A 19778-nucleotide genomic window follows, 5' to 3' on the forward strand; every position below is an offset into this window, starting at 1 on the left:
CACTTGAACGCATCATGATAACCTAATAGTCGTTTTACTGAGCCATACTGAACACATTATCACGCAGCACGTCTGAAAACTTTGTTTACTTTTTAAGCTAACTAGCTTGTATGCTGCCGATTACAACACGGATTTCACAATTGGATTACTATTTTTAACTGACGGGACAACAAGCTACACAGTCTGTGTGTGTGCGTTTACCGCTGGTACTTTGTGGATGATGAAGACGGGCCCGTTTGTGGTGCGGCGGCAGCAGCAGCAGGAGGAGGAGGAGTAGACAGTCTTTTCAATCCGGAGACAGTCGAAGGTACTGCATTTGGCCTTTATTTGATGCACAATGCTGATGTGCTTGGCCATTGAGGTTGTGTTCCCCCCTTTACAAGAAATGATTTTGCAACATAAGTTGCATTTCGCTTCTGGTTTATCTACGAGCTTGGTAAAATAAAGCCAAACCATAGACCTTTTCGCCCGTTCAACTTCAGCCATCCTCGCGAGTGAAGTTAACTGCCAGACTTCACTTGTTTTACTTTTAATACCTGTTTGCATATCATTCATAAACATTGGCGGTAGGGCTGGGCGATATGACCAAAATCTCATATCCCGATATAGAAATTTCTTATCCCGATAACGATACATTTGACGATATAGCATATTTTCTGTAAATTCAATTAATAAATATTTAATATAAATAATTAAATACTCAACAAATAAAGTATTTACCCATATTTGATTATTTTCAGCTTTTATTAAAACGCAAATGTTCAAGCATTCAACATAATAGAAAATTGCAATGTGACATTTGAGTAGTTTTGGGCCGTGTGGAGTTTCAGGGCACAGAATTGACTGAATTGGTGGATTCCTCCTTAGCTTAGCTCATTAGCCTAATGGAGCTATCCTCTTTAGCTGAGGCTGTGGCCTGTAAATTCACCCTGCGGAGAGGGTGACCGCCCCGGGGAGCGCGCAGGAGCTTCTCATCGCTGAGAGAGCAGCCGAGCCGCGCATTACTGCGAGCCGGGAAGCGCGCGACAGCCCGCGGGGATAACGGCTCGCTAGCTCGGCTGCTATCCCCCCGCGAGCCGGTCGAGCTCTGCCCGGGTGACGTCGGTTCGACTGCTCTGTCAGCGGGGATATATGATCCTCTGTGTGACATAAAGCCCATGTCACTTAAGACAGTGAGTTAACGCACACACAATTATTGTTTATTCAATCCTGTATACCTAACATCTTCAACTCTTCCCAGGTGGCAACCAGGTAAATCAGACACAGGGAGATACCATCTGATGTTGGCCCAGGGGTGACATGTGATTGTAGCTGAGCTTGTGTGTAGAGTAACATGTTTATGGAAGATGTGATTATGGACATAATCAATACAGGGAGAGGGAAAATGTGTTGTAGTAAATAAATGTTAACGAAAGTGTAAACTGGGTCAATTTGTAGTTGATTGATAGTTAAGTGAATGGTTTGGCTAAGGGGAGGGGCTAGGCCTTTAAAAGCCTGCAAGCATTTGTGACTGGGGTTGAGTCTGAAAAGTCAGTGTGTGACGGTAGAGTTATTTTTGAAGACACCTTTTTGATCAATCTTTTTGAACCTTTGTTTTACTTTGTTTGGACGTCCGTTTTTGTAGTTTTGTCACTCCTTTTTTTGTTAAATAAAAGCACCTCATGACTTTGCAACTTCAGCCATTTTGTATTCATTTTTCAACCAACTCGACTCCTTGTAACACTCTGAATACTCGTCTACACGTGTGCAATCACAGACAGGTCTGTTACCGATGGATTTCAGTGTCCGAAATTAACTTTGATTATCACGCAAGCGAGAAAAGCCTGGTGTGGTCGGGCGGAAGTAGTGTGATGGAAACGCAGCGGGGCTAGGAACTAGGAAGCGCTAAGTGTTTCTGCTTCAAAAGTCAAAGTTGATTTTGATTTCTCACATTTCACCAGTTAAAGGCTTTTAATGTGAAGTTACGCTGTAGGAAATCTTCGGTTTAATTAACAGTAACTTCACTGCGAGCTACATGTATAGTTTGTGTCATAAAGAGTGGAATTTGCAACATAACGAAATAAACGATATTGCATAACATGAAACGATAGACGTTTTTGTTTCGTCAGACGATATATATCGCCATATCGCACAGCCCTAATTGGCGGACATGCAGCAGTGATTGGTTTGATTTGATTTAAATGCCGTGACGCGACTCGAGGGACACACAATTGCGATACAGGACCTACGGGAGAAAAAAAACGACGAGACTCGACTCCTTATATAGCCATTTTTGGGGTCCCCTTGGTGCCTTCTACTTATTCGAGTGCGCAAGCAGATGTTATTGCTTTCTCCTCTCTTCTAGCTCGGAGAAGAATACTTTTTGAGTGGAAATCTCCAAAGCCTCCCTTCTCATCTTCATGGTTGAATGATGTTATGTTATTTGTTAAGGTAGAAAAAATTAAATATTCCCTGAGAGGCTCTCTGTACAAATTCGATCATAGGTGGCGCCCCTTCATTTCTCATTTTAATAAACTTAAGTTGCTTCCCAATGATTAGATTTTTATAAATTTTATTATTATTTTTCTCTTTTGTAACTTTTTTTTTCTTTTTTTTGTCATCTTTCCAAGGATTGTTTGGGGTGTGGGGTGGGTGGGGTTCTAAATGTTTTGTATGTTTGTTAAAAAAGAAAAATTTTCATTAAAAATCGTTTATGGAAGAAAAAAAGGTATCGTAGCATTGGCTCATTGTTGGCTCATATCCTCTGACTTAAACCAGTGCCGCATTTTATTATTATTTTATTTTTAAAAGTTGCCTTGTCTTAATGGATTGTTGTTTGCCTAGAAGATCTTGGAATAAAGATGTAATTGAGTAAATACCTCTTGTTGCTGTATTTTGGATGTTCTGTTGGCATTTTTTAATATGTAAAAAGTAGCGCTGTCAGTTTAACGGCGTTAACACAAACCCATTTTAACGGTGTTAATTTTTTTATTGCGCGATTAACGCTCCTTATGTCCTAGCAAACGTTGTGGTTTTTTCACATGCTGTTGCACTTAATGTTAGAACTGAAACACCACAAACTATACATAACCTCAATTTACCATGGGATCAAAACATGCAGTTTTTATGGATTTACACTGAACTGTTTTTCTCTATGTGAATTTGAGTGTCATGTGGCCTGCAGTGGCTTGTAGCAGATGAGAGCAATATTAATTCTCAGCTTGTAATTAAAACCAATGTTATATGTGGGAAAACCGATGAAAAAAAGAATTCAAGACATTAGTGCAAGGAAGAAAAGGAAAAAAAATCTGGTTTCTATCAGCTATTGGCAGCAGGGTCAAAACATTTTGTTTGAATGGGAGTCAATGAGGCACTTATTTTGCCAAGGAGGCTGAGTGTGAGGAAAATGATAGTGCGTTATAGTGTTAATCAATGAATTGAGGTTACAATTCATAAATTGGTCTGAAAACATTAGCCTTGACCAAATATGAAGCCATTTGCATGAACACGGCCTCAGCAGTTGTGAAATAAAAAACCAAAATGTACCAAAAAAGGCCTAAAATGCACTGAAGGTTAAGTAGTATTTCAAGACACACAAGTAATATTTCAAGACACATTAAGTGCGTAGTGGAGAGTTCACTTTTTGTGACTGGTTCACCTGTTATCATGTGAAATGAGTCTTATTTGAGTTCCTCTGAAACAAGGTTTAAATAATTTCAAATGTTGCCAAGATTGATTTTTAAAATCCCAGTTTTTGGTGCTTACCAATTCAATAGCATGACACCATGACCAGTGCTAATTAAAAGTGTGTGTAGAAGACAAACCTGTCCTATGAATATAAACCAAAGAATTATCAAATCCAACAAGATTAATTGTTATCCAATCATTCATCAAAAGGTCGCAAACTTTAAGACGATCACATAGTAATGATTACAAGCACACACACTGACTCAAATAGACTAACCATGAGTCAGGCACAGTATAACAGGAAAGGGCAGGAATCCTGCCAGCTCTTTCACACTAAACGTCCAGCTGCTAAGGACATACAAGCCAAACCCTACCAGGAATCAGGACACACACATACACCCTTCTTCCTCTGTAGTCCCCCTTCCCCCATCAGGCAGTAGATTGTGGCTCCTGGCTGAAATCTAAATAACAATTCTATTCTCAACAAAACACTGAATACAGCTTAACCACATTGTTGTGATGGGCCAAGTATAATTAGCTATAGTGCTAGCCAAACACGTGATACACCCAAGAACCAATACTTCAAGATGTCTTTAATATAACCTCAGCTTTTTAACCATGAAAACTTTGTGTATGATTATATAGACCTCAGGGATAAAATATCTAAAAATGTGTAGGAGTCTACTTCCCTGGATAACATTACCTTTTCATAGAGACTGAATGTGCAATTTTTTCCAGAAGGGCATCCAGTTTTTGAAAATCCAGCAAATCGTTTGACTTGGCATGCATCTTGTAATCCATTTATGAACTCAACTAAACAAAAACCAAAAGGGCACAAAAGAATGATACAGCAGTTTGCTTTTCCTTCTCTCTCATCCAAAACACAGGAGAGATTTATTCTCCAGGGCCCAGTAAGTATCCTAAAATCCCACAGAACACAGGGTGAGTAATCCTTTGTGTAGTCCCAAAAGAGTTTGAGGGTAGCTGTCCTACGACAAAAACACCCAGCCTGGAAAAAGTTGGTCCAGGCAGGGAGGAAAGGCTGTGGAAGCCAACAGCCGGCAGGCTGTGTTAGCTGTGTGACCCGGTCCTCTCTCTACCCCATCCCCCTCTAAGCAGTACAACGGCCCAGTTGCCACAGGCTCTTCGCTCCATTGTGTGTCCTCTCCAGGGCCTCCCCAACTTAAATGGCACAAGCAAGAAGAGAGGGGAAGGCGAGAGAGGGTTCTGATAAGATCCAGAAGTAGCACATATTCCTCAAGCTCGCTCCCTCACCCTCTCTCTAGCAGACAGACCAGCATGCAGTTACTCAACAGTAAAAATGGCTCTGCTGCTTCCTCATTCAGGAGCGCCTCAGCCCACACATCCTCCCTCCCTCTCACCCTCCCTCCTGTGCGCTTGCTCATTCCATCCCCTCCCCTCTTTCCCCATCAATGGCTTGAGGTCCTTGCTCTCTCCTTTGCCTTGCTTACTCTGTTACACCTTTAACACCCCACCCCCTTCCTGTCTTTTTCTCTGTCCATTTCATTATGCCCCACCCCCACCCAATGTCTTGCCTCAGAGTGATCTTGTACAGTATATGCCTTTCCCCACCAATTTAAGGGCTCCTATATCTGCACTCATCTTTTTCACATACGGACTGGTACATACGAATTTCACTAGTGTTGCCCTGTGCAATTGTGTAGCCTATGTGATGAATAAATAAAACTACAAACTATAGACCCAGAAACCCCATTTAACCTTGATTTAAACAGACAACCACTTAATCAATTAGGTCAAATCTGTTGGAAAACTATTACTGCAGCACTGACTATTCAATGTTTATTGAAAAAAAAGGTGCTTGAAGCACAGAAAATTAAATAAAAATAGCTAGTGTGTTTCATCTGTCCAGTTGATACTGGAAACATAAAGCAAGCAAATGTGTACCTCATAGGCATGCAAGCCATAAATCATTTTTCAACCTGATAAATTCAGCTGATTAGTATGTGCACTGTGTCACTGTCTCCAAAAACCTTTACGAAGGCTGTTCAGTAGGGCTGGCCCGAATTATTCGAATATCCGTTTGATAAATTAGTATTCGGAGCTCAATTCGGATTTTTTTTTTTTTTTTTTTCCAAAAAAAAAAACATTTTTAATTTTTTTTTTGCAAAGGTAGCTCAAACTGCAGTATATTTTGTCAGCAAATAATATTTGGATACATAAGTTATAAAACAATTGTAAAATACAAATTAGAATTTAAAATATATTATCAAATTATATGAACTTTGACCTAGTTGGCCGCTGCCAAAAGCGCAACCGATGATATCAGCTGTAGTAGGCTATGTGATGTTACCAGAGTGAGGCAAACTAAAAGCAGCACCAAGCGCAGGAGGGAGAGAGAGTTGGAGGAAGAATTGTGTTCCTAATAACTCTATAGGCTACCACAACATTAGCGCGATTTCGGAAGGAAATGTAATGCTTGGCGTAATGCTAATGTTAGCTTTGCTCAGCTGTTTGTTTACATTCAGGGCTGCTATTCAGCCATCATCAACCGTGACTTGCTTGCATCATGGGAATAGGCTGTCAATAATGGATATAATATGGACACAAAAGACTATTAATATTGGATCTTTGTATGGATTTATAAATCGCCGAAAAGATGCACGTTCCTGGATGAATTGATAAGCTCCTGTACGGGTTATGATGGCGCAGAGGACAACTGATTTGGAACGGAACAACAGCTGTTTGCACGGGGAAAAAGTAAGAACTCCGACTTTACTACCGTTCGAAAGTTATTAAAGCATCAACAAACTACGCAGCTTGCTGTCTCGGCTCACACACTCGGTTTCAGTGAGTACATTGGCATTATTAATGTTGGTTTGATGGTGTGTTTTTCTGGAACGAATATCCGAATATTCGCTCGGAAAAAACAACGAATATTCAAAGCCTGAAAAATGGCATTCGGGCGAGCCCTACTGCTCAGTCTACAGCTCAAGACTACAGGTAAACCCACATGAATATTTGGATGCAGGATACAGTGAAGAAAATAAGTATTTGAACACCCTGCTATTTTGCAAGTTCTCCCACTTAGAAATCATGGAGGGGTCTGAAATTCATGGTAGGTGCATGTCCACTGTATGAGAGATATCCTAAAAAGAGAAATCCAGAAATCACAATCTATGATTTTTTAACAATTTATTCGTGTGATACAGCTGAAAATAAGTATTTGAACACCTATCTATTGCTAGAATTCTGACCCTCAAAGACCTGTTAGTCCGCCTTTAAAAGTCCTCCTCCACTCCACTGTATTATCCTGAATCAGATGCACCTGTGCGAGGTCGTTAGCTGCATAAAGACACCTGTCCACCCCAAACAATCAGTAAGACCCAAACATTCAGCATGGCTAAGAGCAAAGAGCTGTCCAAAGACACCAGAGACAAAATTGTATAACTCCACAAGGCTGGAAAGGGCTACGGAGAAATTGCCAAGCAGCTTGGTGAAAAAAGGTCCACTGTTGGAGCAATCATTAGAAAATGGAAGAAGCTAAACATGACGGTCATTCTCAATCGGAGTGGAGCCCCATGCAAGATATCACCTCGTGGGGTCTCAATGATGCTAAGAAAGGTGAGGAATCAGCCCAGGACTACACGGCAGGACTTGGTCAATGACCTGAAAAGAGCTGGGACCACTGTTTCCATGGTCACCGTTGGTAATACACTAAGACGTCATGGTTTGAAATCATGCATGGCACGGAAGGTTCCCCTGCTTAAACCAGCACATGTTAAGGCCCGTCTTAAGTTTGCCAATGACCATTTGGATGATCCAGAGGAGTCATGGGAGAAAGTTTTGTGGTCAGATGAGACCAAAATTGACCTTTTTGGTCATAATTCCACTATGCGTGTTTGGAGGAAGAAGAATGATGCGTACCATCCCAAGAACACCATCCCTACTGTGAAGCATGGGGGTGGTAGCATCATGATTTGGGGGTGTTTTTCTGCTCATGGGACAGGACGACTGTACTGTATTAAGGAGAGGATGACTGCAGCCATGTATTGTGAGATTTTGGCCAAAAACCTCCTTCCCTCAGTCAGATCATTGAAGATGAGTCGTGGCTGGATCTTCCAACATGACAATGACCCAAAGCACACAGCCAGGAAAACCAAGGAGTTGCTTCGTAAGAAGCATATCAAGGTTCTGTAGTGGCCTAGCCAGTCTCCAGACCTAAATCCAATTGAAAATCTTTGGCGGGAGCTGAAAGTCTGTGTTACTCAGCGACAGCCCAGAAACCTGACTGATCTAGAGAAGATCTGTGTGGAGGAGTGGGCCAAAATCCCTCCTGCAGTCTGTGCAAACCTGGTGAAGAACTACAGGAAACGTTTGACCTCTGTAATTGCAAACAAAGGCTACTCTACCAAATATTAACGTTGGTGTTCAAATACTTATTTTCAGCTGTATCACACAAATAAATTGTTAAAAAATCATAGATTGTAATTTCTGGATTTTTCTTTTTAGGTTATCTCTCACACAGTGGACATGCACCTACCATGAAAAATTCATACCCCTCCATGATTTCTAAGTGGGAGAACTTGCAAAATAGCAGGGTGTTCAAATACTTATTTTCTTCACTGTATATGGTCTGGTCATAATGAAGTGATCACTCACAGAGTGACAGAAATGGTGCAAATGAGTGAGGCCATGTTTACACGGTAACAGTGCGTTTACATGCAGACTCATAATCGGGTAACTAAACGAATAAGACTTCAACTTAGGACTTTTAAACTGCATGTAAACACCTTTATCCGATCTACTTCGCACACAAATCGGCACAATAACGGACAAGAGAAGTCGGATAAGAACACCTAGATAACTGGTTCATTGTCGGCATTCTCTCTGCATGTATACAGGGATCGGATATCGGACTTCTCGTTCTGTGCTTGTGTGCCTGCGCATTATAGGCTACACCATGGGTTATTGCCGGAAGGGAACCGGACGTGGCTCTAAAACCACTTGTTGAAAGCATGGTTGAAAGGGCTACAGCGCCACCTAGCATAGTGGAGACAGCCATGCATCGGACATTTATCCGATTTCTGAAAGGCCATGTATACTCAGACAAGTGACACGGTCCGTTCAAGTGTCTAGTTCGATATATGTCTTAATCCAATCTAGTTGTGCCATGGAAACGCACTGACAGACTGAAAACGGAAAGGTTTTCCCTTTAAGTTTTCTAAAGTTTCCACGTTCAGATTAGGGATGTGAACAATGTGTCGATTCTCGGCTCGATTTTCGACTCGTGCCCAAGGCGACTCTAAAAATAGAAATCGGTAAATCGGGTGTTTTACTTTATTAGATGTTTTGGGGACATGTGAGACGTCCGTGATGCGAGTTCACGTGTGGTCACGAGCGCGCTGCAGGCGCTTCATTTCTGCAATGTGCGCGCATTAAATGTCCTGTGTGGGCCAACAGTGCAGTGCAACATATGCAGCATAAAGTTATAGCATTCATCTACGGCCGTGATGTTAAATCACCTTCACACAAAGCCTCCGCCCGGGCAAAGCAGCGAGTAGCGCTGTGACGGTGACGATCACCAGGAGACCTCGCAAGTAGCCTATGAGTGAATGAGCCGCCGTGCAGAAAAACTCTGTGGTTTGTTGAATAAAATGATAACCGGGGCTATCCTGCCCTTTAACGTTGTCTACGGGAACAGCTTCCGCGATCTGTTTGTATGTCTCAAGTACACAGAGCCATTTCGGCAAGCTGACAGTGCGACTGAAGGGACTGTTTCTGTTTTCAGCCGAGTTCACCTCCGACGCATGGACAGCGTTTTTAAAATTAAAGACTCTCATTTTATTATCAAAAAGGCTTTGATGCAGATGAAGTCTGAACACACACAGCGTGCGGCACCAGTGTTGTTTAAAGGAAAGCGCAGTTTATCAGCACCACAACTACGCTCTGCTGCCGCAAAAAAATGCACATTGCCTTTTTTTTTTTCTTTTCTAATGGCATAGTAAATCGATCGATTTGTCGATTCATGCCTCCGACACGTCGACACGCAAATAATGAATCGTTTAACATCCCTAGTTCAGATGCAATTATTTTGAAAACTTTCACACCACGACAACCCAACTAATGTACCACTTCTACAATAAAGCCTACATCCGACCCCGTTTAACGTGTCACGTTAGCTTCGCTAGCATTAGTGTCTAACTGTAGCATCTGTGCTATCCTACTTCACCTTCATGGAACTTATTTGCACATTTTGTTTTTTAGATTAAGTAACGTTAGCTCCTTTACCACTAGGAGAAATGTGCCGTGCCCGTATTCAGTCTTTGGTAGCATCTGCTGTAGCATTGGCTAATTTTTGGCTCATAGCCTCAGGCTTTAACCAGCACCGCATTTTATTATTATTTTATTTTTAAAAGTTGCCTTGTCTTAATGGACTGTTGTTTGACTAGAAGTTCTCGTAATGAGGATTTCATTGAGTAACAAACCTTGTTCTATGGTAAAAACGCTGTATTTTGGATTTTCTGTAGGCAATTTTTAATATGTAAAAAGATTAAATGAATTTTAAATTAAAATCGATAATTGATCGTTAATTTTCCCGATCATAGATCAAGGACATTTCTTAAAAGCCCATCCCTAGTTACAAGTATTGCAAATGCAGGCCTAAATATCTGCAAAGTGCGCCTAGATATTTGCACTGGTCACACCAGTGCACCTGATCACGTCATATTAAATGTAATATTGGGTGTAGTGCTGCATGATTAATCTAATCTAATCACAACGTGACCAAATGCAATGATATAACCGCACAAATGGAATGCATTTATTTTCATGGAGAAAAAACGTATTTTTTTTTTTATTACATTTTTAGACAATAATTTGTATCATTTTGGACTGTAAAAGTGTTCTACCTTCGACTGTCTTGAAGAAACTCCTTCAACCCGCTCCGTCTCCAAAAAAAAAAAAAAAAAAGGATAGACCCCTTATCAGTCTACTTCACACAGCGTCACTCCCCTCTCTACTGCGCATGTCAGCCGCAGAAAGAGACAAGAGCGACACGAGCCACAATCATGTCTTGTTGTGCTGTTGGATGCACAAACCGTTTATTTTTAGTTTGAATGGTGATAAAGCTAGTAAATGCCCAAATGCACCGCTGTATAATTACATAAATGAGTTGTGAAATGTTTACAATAAGGACAGTGACCGACCGGAGACGAGGCTATAGCAATGGAAAGCAATGGAGGCTTATTTACAATGACCCAGACGTTATACATCTCCGTCCTCTTCCCTTGTGTTTGACTCTATGGTTTGACTAGGCAGTAGGGGTTTGCACGTGTACACGTGTAGCCGGCAAGTAGGCTAAATCATACCATTTAGGAAAAATCAATAAACGAAAACCGAGTGGGGTTGACATGTGCTAGCCTACTGTAGGCTACTAAAGCAGATAACACAACACATTATTGTGTTTGGTTATAATATTTATTCATTTAACTATTTAACTGCTCCACCATAAGTTTCACTTTCCTTTTCATCTCCGTCTCAAACAGCTGGTCTGATAAGCTGGTCGGCTCGTGAGCCCAACGGCCCCGAAAGCAGGAGTCAGTCTAAAAACAGATGATCACGGCTAGTTATGATCACTTTTAACCCATTGATGACGGCTGCTGCGCGATGCCACATTGGCTCTCCTGCCTGATGCTGCATCGTGCAGCATTGTTACTTTATCTCATTTTCATGGCATGCGCGGCATAGAATGCACTGTCATTGGTTCAAATACACATGAGGTGGGTTTTGTTGATTTTTTAAGACCACGTGACTACCCAAAAGTTGTGTGGTTTGCCGAAAATCACATCAATCAAAAAAATAAAAAATAAAACAAAAAAATAAAAAAAAATAAGCCGGCTGTGTCAGCGATAGTGTATTACAGAACAGTTAGTGGCGTTTGGTGCGCAGAATCAAGGTCCACTATAGGCTACTGACGAAAATCACACTAAATATTTTATATTATTTATTATTTTTTTTCTCCCCCATCTAATTTTGACGATTTTTAGAAAAATTTGTTGGTGTGTAAGCGCTAAGGGAGCATGTTTAAATAAAACCTGTGAACCTTAACTTTTAAATGTATTTTATTTCATGTTTCTATGTGCTACACAGGCTTAGATATTAAGGTTTTGGTAGACTTGACAATTTGTACTATTTTTTCAGAAAACCCTCAGGCATTAAGGACATGCATCCTAGATTGCCATAGTCATCAATGGGTTAAATCAAAAAGCTAAATTATGAAATAAAGGCATCTCTGCCTCTCTCTGTCTATCTGTCTGCCGGTCTTTACTGTCACTCTCCAACAGCAGTCCGGCCACTGAAGTCGTCGGGGCCATTTCTTCTCATCATTTATCTACTCAACTGCCCGCAACGCGTATGGGTCATTAAGACGCATCTCGTTCAATAGTGTTAATGTTTCCGCATAACCAATGTTATCACTCGCTGATAAACAGTTTTTAGTAAGCTGACAACATCGCTACTTAGCACCATGGACCTATAAAGAAACACCGCAACTGCAATACAACCAAACGGGTAACCATGGCAACCAGCTGAACATTTTTTCTTTCTGCAGCTATGCAGCGCGCGCATCCGCCGTGTTGATTAACAGATAAGGGGTCTGTACCCTTGTCTGCTGAGCCGCTGCCGCTGCAGACGAGCTCGGCACCGTCTCATCATCCATTCAATGCAGCGGTGATCAACAAACAAGAGACTCTGTAGCAAGTCCCGCAGTTAAAAAATCTGATAGTTTTTAAATCCATATTAAAATCGGCAGGATAAGAACTAGTTAGCTAAAAAAAAATCGCAAATGGTTCAAATGTGATGTGTTCAGGCAAAGGTCAATAAAATGACATCATGTGTTCAAATGTAACATCAAGAAAATAAGAAATTTTAGTTTTTCGCGAGAAGCTTGAATAATACAGTTTGGGTAAAAAAATTGTTTTCCCAGCAAAATAAAATAATAGTAGGCCTAAATATGGAATTATGACCTGATTAAAGTCCTATCCTTAGCTCTTAAAGCAATAATACCAGTTCTCTTTTAACAAAATAATAGAAAAGTATCGATAAAGATCAGGGTTCAACATAACTTTTTTTTCCTACTGGCCCGCCGGGCCAGTGGATCTGAGTTTTACTGGCCCCTTGTATATTTTCACTGGCCCTGCACACACTTTTTTTTTCTTCATAATTTAGTGTCAATAATTATAATACCTGTATTAGAAAAATAAAGAAAGATAACCAGATCTAAAGGGAATATCTATACTATAACAGTATAGATATTCCCTTTAGATTTGGTTATTTTTATTTTAGTTAATTATATGAAATGTTGATATTGCTCATACACATAATATAAAACCAGGCAAACATATTGAATTAGAAGCCTACAACTGAAAGTATGTTGAAAGAGTCGGCCAGTATTTTAAAGTCCAGTAGTTTGATTTTATGATTTTTGATTGTTTTTATTCTTGAATTTGGGCAGTTTAATGAATAGTTCACCTGCAGAAGTCATGTTCAAACATAAAAAAAAAATAAGAGATGAAGGTCTGATCATTCTTTGTGGTGTGGTAGGCTGTTTTTTACTTTCTCTATATGCATTAGGGATGTGAATGTGTCGACCGAATGACCGGTTTTCCACTTGCGCTCAAGTTGACTTTAAAAATAGAATAGAAATACGAAAATCAGGGGGTTATGCCGTTTTTTTAATGGGATATTTCACCGTGTATGTGAGTTCACGTCTGGTCGTGAGCGCGCTGCAGGAGTGTCACTTCTCCATGAAGTGTCAGCTTCACATAAGAGTCCGGTGTGGGACCATTTTTTCAAACTATTGATAAAAAACAATGCAGTGCAAAATATGCAGCATAAGTTAAACGCTCGTCTGAGACTATGACGTTAAATCACCTTAGAAACACACAATGCGTTCGTCCGATCACAGCAGCGTTTCACCGTGTGATCTCGCCAGCGAGTGAGCCGCCGCGCAGATGAACTGTGGTTTGTGGCTAAAATAATAACCGGGGATATTCTCCCCGTTAGCGATTTCAATGGGAAAGACTTCCGCGATTTGATTGAATGTCTCGAGCCTGAAAACACAGTGCCAAACTGCGCGACTATAGGAACTGTACAGTGAGCGGAGTCCCTCCGTTCGTTTCTGTCTACAACCGACACAATCACCGGAGACGCATTCACAGCGTTTAAATAACGCCTCTCATTTGTATTACCATTGGGGCTTGGATGCAAATACTGTAACATTACGGCGGCAGATAAAGGAAAAGCGCAGTTATCATTTTCTGCACCTCAACCTCTGCTGTGGGAAGAAAGAAAGGGGGCAAAGGAAGTCGATTGATTTGTCGACTCGCAGGCGGACGGTAGGCAGCTCTGCCAACGGAGCGAGAGTGCACCCGCTTGTTGCTCCGCCTGTCAAAACGCCCACGCATCGGTTGTCCACTAGCCTTTCATTAAAAAATATATTTTATATTAGGTTTATTATATTGAGTCTTAAATAAACACTGCTTTCATTACGACTCTCAACGCGCATTTCAATGAACCATGATAGTCTACAAAAAGATACTGAACTGTGATTGGCCAGTCACTGGCCCGGGCGGGACAGTGACTGGCCAATCAACTTGCCCTGCATATGATTTTACTGGCCCCGGGCCATCGGGCTATACGTTATGTCGAACCCTGAAGATTTGGATTGTGGAGTCTTTACAATGGTATTAATATGAATAGAAATGAATGATCCCCCTCCCTACTTACAGTGTAACTGGGCAATAGCTTTAACATGGTGGACTTTAATCATGTTATAGCACACGATCACTTTTTGGCACAATGTGACCGTTTTAAATACAGTCATATGAAAAAGTTTGGGAACCCCTCTCAGCCGGCATTATAATTGACTCTGCTTTCACACAAAAAAGATAAAAGTGGTATGTCTTTAATTTACCAGGAACAGCTAAGTACTGTGATGTTTTCCAAACAAAGATTTTTTGAAAAGCAGTATTTGGTTTTATGAAATTAAATAAAATGTGAAAAACTGGCTGTGCAAAAATATAGGAACCCTTGTGGTCTTGCTGATTTTAATGCATGCAACAGCATGTAAAACTGAGGACTTCAAACACAAAATTGGTTGGATTATGTTGTTAAGCCTTGAACCTCATATAAAGGTCTGTTTAATCATGATAAAAGGTATTTTAGGTGCCTAAATGCAAGTTCCACTTCTCTTTGACTCTCTGCAGAAGTGAGACAGAATGCGATCATCAAAACAGCTTCCAAAAGATCTTAAAAACAAAGATTATTCATTGTCATGGTTTAGGGGAAGGCTACAAGAAGCTTTCCCAAAGGTTTCAATTGTCAATTTCTACTGTAAGGAACGTTGTCAGGGAATGGAAGGACACAGGCACAGTTGCAGTTAAACCCAGGTCTAGCAGACCAAGAAAAGTACAAGAGCGGCATATGCGGCGGATTGTGAGAATGGTTGCACACAACCCAAAGATCACCTCCAAAGACCTGCAAGAACATCTGGCTGCAGATTGTGTATCTGTACATGGTTCTACAATTCAGTGCAATTTGCACCAAAACATCTGTATGGCCGGGTGATGAGAAGGAAGCCCTTTCTGCGCCCACGCCACAGATACAGTTGCATGGAGTATGCAAAAGCTCATTTAGACAAGCCAGCTTCATATTGGAAGAAAATGCTTTGGACTGATGAGACAAAAATTAAGTTATTTGGTCTTTATAAAAAGCAGGGGCCTCATTTATAAAGCTTGCGGCGCACAAAAACCTTGCGTAGACGGAAAGAAATGTGCGGGAAAATGTGCGGCGGCAAACGTTGGTATTTATAAAGACATTATTTGCGGAGAAGTGTGCGTATTCCTACGCCAACTTTCGACCATGCGTAGAGCTACCGCAAGGTTTTCCTGACTCGGGGAATCAGCGACACTCAATGGCAACACCACGAAATAAAGCTCAGTCATCAGAAAAACACAGACAAATGATGCTTGGCACCCAATATATTTAGTCAATAAAATGTATAAGCTTACCTATAGTTGTGAATATATGGCTACTGTAGTCTATGGCATGCAGTTGTGATGTAGGTTGACTTACTTATCAAGTAGCCTAGGTCTACATGTTTTGGTTATTTTATAAGTTGAATCTTATAGCGCTACTTTATAATAATATCCTATACGTCGGGAGGTGTTTCCGTGAGTGCCCAGCGGGAGAGCAAATTTTAAGAGGTGAGTAAAAAGTAGTTTTGTACAAAGTTAAGCCCAACAGATATTAATTAAATTGTATATTTCGTTAGATAAAATCATGTTATGAATTTAGCAAATCATTACACGCATCTCTTTCCCATAACAATTCCCCCTCTGGAAGATTAAACTATAATCTGACGTTGTTGGAAATGTGTTGATCTCACGGGAGATAAACAATTCTCTCGAATAGACTATAGGCATTATTTCACTTGTCACACCATATTTTATATACAGTAGGCCTACATATAGTACTACAGGTAGGCCTACGCTAATACGTGATATTGCATACAGTACAAAGTTGGGCGAAACTGCTTTACAAAGACTACAACGACTTCGTGTGTGTGTGTGTCAGTTTCTGCAGCTGCACGTCACGGGCTTTCTTCCTTCACAGTCGCTTTCTTTGCGGCCGATTGCCTCCCTTTTTTCCTCATGTCAGTCAAAATTCCGTGCTTATTAAGTGCGTCATCATATTCAGGAGCTATTTAGCATTCGCCATGTATGGTAGAATGTGGGATGAAATTGGGAGGTGAAGTGGGAGGACACAGGGTGGAGATCGTCTGCGCACAATTCACCGCAGGTGGGTATTTATAAAGGGAAGTTTGCGTGAAACTGTGCTGAAAACTGAAAAGTATCAATAAAGATTTGGTTTGTGCAGTCTTTATAATGGTTTATCAATATGAAAATAAATGAATGATCCCCTCCCTACTTACAGTATAACTGAGCAATAGCTTTAACATGGTGGACTTTAATCATTTTATGGCAGACGATAACTTTTTTGCACAATGTGACCGTTTTGAATAAGTAAAATAAGTCATATTTTTCTGAACACATTTGTGTGGAAGCTAACATTCAGCTGACTGATGACTCTGAGCTAGACTGAGTTTTCTGAGACCCCCAAAACCAGGCCAGGTGCATGGCAAAAAGAGGCCCTTTCAGGATGCTGCGGCAGGACCAAGCTCTTGGCTGTATGTGTGATGACTGATATCTAGGCTTATATGAATTGTTGTTGGTTGTATGTGGTCAGGATGAGACAGTAAGCATTTAAGAGATAAGGTTCGCTAAAATGTATATTTTATAGAGGTGGGCATAGATTCATTTTTTTTATCTAGATTAATCTAGATTAATTTTGGAATTAATCTAGATTAATCTATATTAAAATGTCTCATTTGAATTCAATCATAATATGTGTGTGCTCCTAAATAATGACTCAAAGTAAGTCTTTGAGAACGTGTTTCTCAAGCCAGGTGGCGCATCAGACCAGGGGCTCATCTCCTGTGCAGGTGCACACCTAATGCATCAAGTTAACTTGCGTGCAGAAAGAGGATGTCACGGAACTCATGTCCGTTAGCTTTTCAATATAAGACTGTCAAAATAAAAGTCCCGCAAAACAATCGTTATTTTGGGGATTAACTTCTCCGCGTGAGAAATTTGAGTTGTAGGCTAGCGTGTGAGAGTGTGAGCTGGTTGATATGAGTGTGTCTCACGGCCAAAAGGGTGAGACTTGGCAGCTCTGTCAGTTGTCAAACAAAGCGGACGGACGTGGTCTCTATAGCAACGAGATCAGCTGAGCTATCACTGATAAAAAAAAATATTGTTTCCATAATGATTTCCATAGCCTTAAGCCATAGGCTAGCCTACATGTTGTGTAATTCAGTGATTTTCAACCTTTAATGAGTCGAGGCTATGCATTGGCGATTTCCCTTGCCTCTTTTTTTTCTCTCCACACAAAGCTCTCCCATTGCACACACGCATGCCCCGGCCGCTTCCGAGAGCACAGACTGTTAGAACTCCTACAGTAAACCAATTCCGCATTGCACAAGGTGCAAACAACCTTGGTCTTGTCGAGGTTTCCATTGGGAAGCTTCTTAAAAATAAATTTTCCCTGAAGCAAACCCGGCGGCTTCCTAGCTGCATCCATGTCAGCACGTTACGTTTGATGTGGTAGGCTACACAGGTGCGAAGTCGGACTCGTTCTGACTCGTGCACTACAGTGCAATTCGGCCAGGTATATATCCGGGCTAAAATAAGAGGAACAAGAGATTAACGGCGATATTTTTTTTATCGCCGATAAGAGTCTGGCGTTAACGCAGCACGTTAACGCCGTTATCGGCCCACCACTAATATTTTAATAAGCATATATCACTGTTTAACATTTGTTTTTTTTGGGCAAGTGAACACGACATTCGGGAAAGTAAAACATTACCTGTACTTGCCCTATGGGCAAGTGCTTTTGAAACCTGAGACCCCGTTTCCACCTGGCATTAACATGTGGTTTTTGTGATCCGATCACATGAATACAGCTCTAACTACAGGTGAGAACACTCTCAAGACGCATTGAGATCGGATCACAAAAACCACATTCGGAGGTGGTTTACGTTGCTTGTGTCCGATGTGTTCGCATTCATTTGGTAGTGGAAACACGAATGTGGTTTGTGTCCACATTAGGGACCTCCTACTCAACTGCTGCCCCCTGCCTGGGCGGAAATACGTTGAAAATGCATCACTGGCGTTCATGCAGCTTTTATAGAAGCCTCATGAACGAGTTGCAAATGACAAGCTTACTCCTCCGTTTTCATTTCACTGCGTAAATCTGAAAACACGGAAATCGCTGCTATTGACTGGAGAGCTGCAAGGCAACGACTTCCTGTTCTTATCTGCTTAAGAATAAAAGTCAACTCGCGTTTGGGTAGTAACAGGCTTTTAATGTGAAGGCGCACAGGAAATATTCTGTTTGCATACAGTATCTTAACTTCATACAGAAAGCCGCCCGTGTAGCCTACTGGTGTTGGTGACAAGAGTGTAGCAGACGTTAGAAAAGGCGCCCCGCAAACACACATCTTTCACCAGCCAAAGATGCTTAATAACTTACTCGCCTAAGAGTTTTTACTTTTATATACTATCTATGATATTTCCCGCATTTGGCGAGGGCCCTCTAAGCAGTGTTGTGCATCGCTCCTCCTTGTCTAAATGAGACAGTAGCATATCTCGTCAACCTAGACTGGTAATTATCTTCGCATGTAATGCATTTTAATCGCAAATGCGATTAAAATCGCAAATGCGATTAAAACTGTGGCACTGTACAGCCCTGTATGTTTACTTGTTTGAACCCCACCGGTTAAAAACACCAATGCAAACGGAAATGATGAACGTGTTGATTTAAATACTGCGCGGGTAAATGGAATCCGATCACAAGTAGACAGAGAAGTCACATTTGAAAATACAAGTGGGAACACACGGACTGAGAGCTGTCCACTTGTAACCAGATTCAAAAAGTCAGATGTTAATGCCAGGTGGAAACAGGGTCTTAGTGTCAACCCCTGGGATGAGACTAGTAAGCATTGTTTGCATTTAAGAGATAAGGTTCGCTAAAATGCATAATTTAATTAGCTTATACTGTATATCAGTGGTTCCCAACCTGGGGTCCGCGCCCCCCAGCAGGGGGCGCCAGAGATCGCAAGGGGGGCGCACAAGTTTGTCTGTTATGAGGTTGTGACTTGTGAAAAAAAATAAAAAATAAAATTGCACATTAAATTCATAAAACCCCAATAACATCCAATTGGATAATCAAAACGATGTTTAATGCTAATTAAAACATATTATTGGTCCACATTTAAATTCATTATTATATGACCTCTGAACTTGCGTAAGCAACCTTCCGGTCGGCTCGTGGGTGGCGGGCAATGCTGATTGTTTCGCTGCGGTCAGCCTCACTTTACACAGAAAAAAAATGTCTGTGAAACGTAAATGTACAGATGGTCCGTCTGTACCAAAGATGAAAACAAAGCAATATCTCGAGAGATACATTGATTTTGGTTTTATGGAAGGACAGGACAGTTTTCGGCCAGAATG

General features: G+C 41.0%; 1 protein-coding gene across 4 annotated transcripts in view; it reads right to left on the bottom strand.

The window, feature by feature from the left end:
- The window catches only part of brd4 (bromodomain containing 4), a 65479-nt gene that overhangs the window by 40315 nt on the left and 5386 nt on the right, over positions 1-19778 (bottom strand). For 3 of the 4 annotated variants that reach the window (XM_080044140.1, XM_080044141.1, XM_080044139.1), the window contains exon 1: positions 4370-4927. The exons of the other annotated variant lie outside the window; for it this stretch is intronic. In XM_080044140.1, coding sequence (XP_079900266.1) covers positions 4370-4467 — 98 coding nt within the window. In that variant the 5' untranslated portion in view covers positions 4468-4927. Of the gene's footprint in view, positions 1-4369; positions 4928-19778 lie in introns of those variants that run through there. 4 annotated transcript variants of the gene reach the window in all.

This window comes from Ammodytes marinus (genome assembly GCF_949987685.1).
Source record: "Ammodytes marinus genome assembly, chromosome: 16".
Classification (NCBI taxonomy): Eukaryota; Metazoa; Chordata; class Actinopteri; order Uranoscopiformes; family Ammodytidae; genus Ammodytes; species Ammodytes marinus.